The sequence below is a fragment of the Chinchilla lanigera genome, unplaced genomic scaffold (genome assembly GCF_000276665.1).
Source record: "Chinchilla lanigera isolate Chin_1 unplaced genomic scaffold, ChiLan1.0 scaffold00113, whole genome shotgun sequence".
In the NCBI taxonomy this organism is placed as follows: Eukaryota; Metazoa; Chordata; class Mammalia; order Rodentia; family Chinchillidae; genus Chinchilla; species Chinchilla lanigera.
Window position 1 is genome coordinate 4,467,055 of NW_004955514.1, and position 5,193 is coordinate 4,472,247.

The following is a 5,193-nucleotide window of genomic DNA, read 5'->3' on the forward strand; positions in this document are numbered from 1 at the left end:
CATCCTACATTAAAATGTCTCTTAAGAAATCTAAGCGAGGACACAGACAGCCCCGAGGACTGAGTTATCCTGTTGAAAAGTAGAAAATGGAAGTTCGATGGAAAAGTAAAAACACAGCTGAACTCAGCAAGGATGTATGGACATTCGTGCCTGCAGGAAGAAAAATCAAAAGAGCCTGAAACAGGAGTGAGGCTTGTTTACACGAAAACCGCCACACCAAGTCCGGGAAACAGAGAGTATCTCCAAATGGTGGCGAAGATGAAGATGGTGAGACGTTGATAAAGAATGACTGCAAATCGAGGAGTCATTTGCCCTTCTGAGTGTGCTACATACAGGATCTTATGGAACCCCACTTTATTTTATTTTATTTTATTCTTTGTATTGTGAGTCTTGTCAAGTTGCTCAGCCTGGCCTGGAACTCACAATCCTCCTGCCTAAGCCTTCCAAGTGCTGGGATTATAGGTGTGCGTTATCGTGCCTGGGCCCCCATTTTATTCTCATTTTAAAATAAGTTACCTGACAGTTTCATGATCATGCCACTTGCCTAAGGTCTTCCAGCAGGTCAGCAGCAGGGTCAGATTCTGTACATGAGTCTGACCTTAAAGCCTTGTTTATCTTTCAAACCTCTGTGTCTCCCAGTTCAAGGGCAAGTTGTCCTGAAAGTAGCTGGCCTTCGGGTAAAGCCACTTTCCTTGCAGAACAGACTTTCTAAACACCCATGCTTCCTAAGTTACTAATAGGAAGCCATTCTTACCAATGTCCATCGGGTCCCTTGATTCCCTTCCAGGCTGTCCAGACCCCTGCTCCCCTGGAAAGGGGCTCTGCTGCGGGCTGGGCTATGGGGGAGCACAGTGAGCACTGTGGTGTAACTGATGACCAGTGAGCTGACTATCATCTGACAGGATACCTTTGTGCCATCCTAGCACCAGGGGCATGGGTCTGGGAGGCTGCTGACATTCCAAGGCTGGGCATCCTTGGGGATCCAGGGAGGAGCATACCTGCAATACCAAGAACTCAGGGCCCGGCTGGTCTGTGTGCTGCACGGTTCTGCAAGGTCAGAGAGTCTGCGGCCAGCAGAGAATGCAAATGAAATCACCCCAGGGCTGCTACAGGATTTGGAAGCAGTGTTTTGTAAAAGGGCAGACATGTGAAATAGTTCAGATGCCCTCGGGGCTGTAGATTTCCAAAGTACCATCCAGCAAGCTAAGTCAGGTCAAACTGCAGAGTGAGGATGGTCTCATTGTGTCAGGGGATGGGAGTGCACTTCAAATATAGGATTCTAATTGCAAATATAAACAATTTTATAAATGCCCAAGAGTTTGCATATCTGCTATCCAACTGGATTCTCACAATAATCTTGTAACTGGAGGTGGGGAAGGGAGCTGCTTAACTTCCTTGGCAGATGCAGAAAACTGAGGCACAGATAGGGTGTGTCCGAGGTCACAGAGCAAATTGGCTGGGACCCAGGCTTCCCAGCTCCAAGTCCAGCGCTCTTTCCGGTTTTCAGGGATGAGATGGGGACCATCATAGCGTAGAGAGGGGCTCTGGATGGGCAAGGCAGAGAGGCTGCTGCCTCCTGGGCAGCTGCAGGTGGAGGATTAGCTGCTACAGCCCTGGGGGCAGGTGTGGGTCAGGATGTTGTTGTTGCAGCCATCCTGGAGCTTGCTTTGGGCCTGGCTTCCGGCTCGGCCTTCAGGTTCCAGGATTTGACCACCTTGTCCCTGATGTCTCCTGAGTCTGCAAACAAGTACAGGACAGATGTGGGTCAGTGCTGCTTAGTACAGCAGAACTAGAGCACGGTCACATGCTCAGAGACACACTTGGATGAGCAGAGCATCAGAAGTTATAGTAGTCAGCTTCCTGCTCCTGTGACAAAACACCTGAGAGTAGCAACTGAAAGGAGGAGAGGTTTATTTTGTCTCACAGTTTCAGAAGCTTCAGTCCATAGTAGATTGGAACTATAGTTCAGGGACCTGTGCTGAGTTGTCATCTCATGGTGAAAGGAAAGCTGATCACCCTATGGCAGACTTTAGGAAGAGAAGCCTCAGAGGAAGAGGCTGGAGACAAGACATAGCCCCCAAGGTCACATTGTCATGACCCACTCCCTACGACTAGCCCCACATCCACAATTTCCATCACCTCCCAACGGTGAGTCCAATAACAGGCAAATGCACTGATGAGTGTAGTGCTGTCACGATCCAATCACTTTCCGAAAGCCCCAGCTCTGAACAGGTGAGACTTTGGAGGGACGTTTTAGGTTCAAACCATAATGGAAGATTTCAACTGGAGCCTTGAGTGCACAACAGCCATGGGGTTTGGGGTGCTGAGCTCTGGTGCACTTACTGAATTAATACCCAGAATTCAGTTTCTCAGTCTGTGAAATGGAGATGGCTGTTCTTACCCCATGGTTCCTGGTGGTTTATGGGAGGTCATATATGCAATTTGCCCAAGTTCATGGTTAGCAAAGACAGCTGATGAGCCCCATGCATCATTTACTCTGTACATCTTCACTGAGTACCCACTGATGTCCTGGCACCAGCCTGGGAGCAGGGTACCCTGGCCACAAAGCAGTTATGCTGTCTGTCCTCACAGGGCTCACTGTTCAGAGGGCAGAAGGGCACTGATCAGAGAATCCTGCCAACAAATATGTCAACAATCACACACTCAGACTGACAAAATGCCCACTGCAAATAGGATTAAATGAGTGTGATTCCGAACACTGCATTTCCTACCAGCTGGACAACTGGTCACCCAAGTGTTGGAGGAGTTCAGATTTACAGCTGTCATTGCATGTGCATGGTGGTGCAGGCAGGAGAAAGAATTGAGACATCTAAAGGGGCAGGGAGGAGCTTCAGAGCAGGGAAGAATTCCACTTATCTCTGCTCTCAACACCTCCTGCTTGGGTTACACAAGGCAAGTTGCTCAACTTTTCTTGCCTCAGTTTCCTTATCAAAACGTGGAGATTCTACCACTCACTTTGCTGGGAGGTCAAAGAGGACGTATGTAAAATACCCATTCTGGGAGGAATCATGATTACTGTTGGTTCTACTGTGTTCTGAAAAACAGGCTTCAGTGGGGTTGATCTTATTTTGCAGGTTTAGTTCTAAAATGTTCCCCTAAAGTCTCATGTGTGTTGGAGGGGACTGGATCGTGGGGATGCTGAGGCTTGTGTGGATCAGGGAAAATTTCCTGCATGAAGCAGCCTTTGAACTGGGCTGTAAGGACAGGATGGGCTTCCACTGTTGGATGTGCAGTGCTGGTAGCTAGGGGAGGGAGTGCGGAAATTTAATATGAAAGGATATGAACGGGGAAGGCTGGGAAAGTCCAAAAACACTTCAGCAATGACCTGGTCTTCTCTGGAGCTCACTGCTTTGGCCACCGGGCTTATTCTTTGGGTCAGGGCTACTTGAAGAAGCAGCAGCAGCTATCTGAAGTCTGTCCGCCTCTGAAGCAGACCTCTGAGCACTGTTACCTTGAGTGTTGGAGGCCTCATTCAGGAAGTAAAAGAGGTGCGGGTTATGTCCCTTGCAACTCACTACCAGTTGCAGTGTCTGAGCCAGGAGACAGTCAAGAAGGAAGTGCCCTCTGTGGGTGTCCACCATCTACACACAGGCCTACACAGCTGGGGTGCCACTCTGATTCGGGAACCTCCAAACCCCATTTTTCCCACTGCATCTGCACTCCCCATCACTCACCCAACCATGCATCATCTACTCATCATACAAAGGGCGATTGAAATATACAGCAAATGCTTAAATTTAAAAATGTATCACAGCAAAAGACACATGGCTACAAATCCTCTTCAAAATCTTCTCCCTCACTTCAAACACATTTATCCCATCATTCTTGTCACTGTCTGAAGCAGTTCTGGACGTCCTCCTTCCTGAGTGCCTATGGCATGTGATCAAAACCATGTGAATGATGCTGCTGCCTTGTATCTTTCCATGGAAAGGAGACTGATAAAAACATGGCCCTGTGTCCTCATCCGCTTTATTCACCTGATCTGGTACCATGAGACTTCTGGGTCTTCCTCAAAGTCAAAATGACCATGAACGGTAAATGTTTTGAATCAACTCAGGGCATTGAGGCAACCATGATGGTGCAACTGAAAAGGCACTTATGAAAGAGGATTTGCAGAATTACTTCAGAAAGTGGCAAGAGTGATGGGAAACGTGTGTTTTAAGTAAGGGGAGGATTTTGAGGGGGATTCATGGCAGTGTATCTTTTACGATAATTTTTAAAAATATAAACATTCACCTATTTTTCAATCACACTTCATACAGCCATGTGCAATTGGTTGTATTCTTATCCCCGGGTCTGCCCATTTACTTTCCCATCTTTACATTTGTGTAATCCACCATCCATCCATCCATCCATCCATCCATCCATCCATCCATCCATTCCCACGTGTCCATCCACCTATCCCACCTACATTTGTTTACCCCATCTCCCTACCTACCTGTCCACCACTTAGCTATGTACTTATTTTCTCACCTCCCATTTATCTTCCATATACTTATTTACCCATTCAGCCATCTCTCCACCCATCCATTCATCATCCACCCATCCATCAAGACATCCATTCATCCACCATTCATCCACCCACTCACTCACCCATCACTATCCATCCCTCCCTGGATTCCTGCTCCCATGTACCACCTTCTACCCACCCACCTATCACCCTCTTCTCTTTCCACTTATTCTGTCTGCACACCAGGCTCCCAGGAAGTGGCCAGCGCACAGGACAGACAGTGGACAAGCAATGGTCATCAGGAAGACATCTCTGCTGGAAGGAAGTATGTGTCACATATGGCCTGGGCATGCCACTTATTAGCCTTGTGACTTTGGGAAGCTGGATTCAAACTCAGGGCTTCCTATCTCCAAGAACTCTGCTCTTTTTTCTGTACCCTGTACTGTTCACCAGGCTAGAAGAGAGTGTGGAATGATTTTCCAGTGCTCCAAAGGAATTAGGTTTACATAGATCTAAGGGAATCCATGGACCAAGACAACTAAACAAACCATCAATGCTGGCCCTGAGAGCTCTACAGCACTAACCCACAGCCCTGTCATCTTGCAGCCCTCGAGGAAGTGAAAAAAGATGGCACATAAATATACCAGCAGACACAGCTCACTTCTACTGATGCAAATCATACTTCTGTCTGCAGGGAAATCACTTGCCAGCTTTTTTTTTTT

The 5,193-nt window shown here is 47.6% G+C and overlaps 1 protein-coding gene across 1 annotated transcript in view; it reads right to left on the reverse strand.

The window, feature by feature from the left end:
• Positions 1-449: 449 nt before the first annotated feature.
• Positions 450-5,193, reverse strand: part of Stk32b (serine/threonine kinase 32B) — a 251,523-nt gene continuing 246,779 nt past the window's right edge. Inside the window, exon 11 of the mRNA XM_005408828.2 lies at positions 450-1,737. Coding sequence (XP_005408885.1) covers positions 1,599-1,737 — 139 coding nt within the window. The 3' untranslated portion in view covers positions 450-1,598. The remainder of the gene's footprint in view (positions 1,738-5,193) is intronic.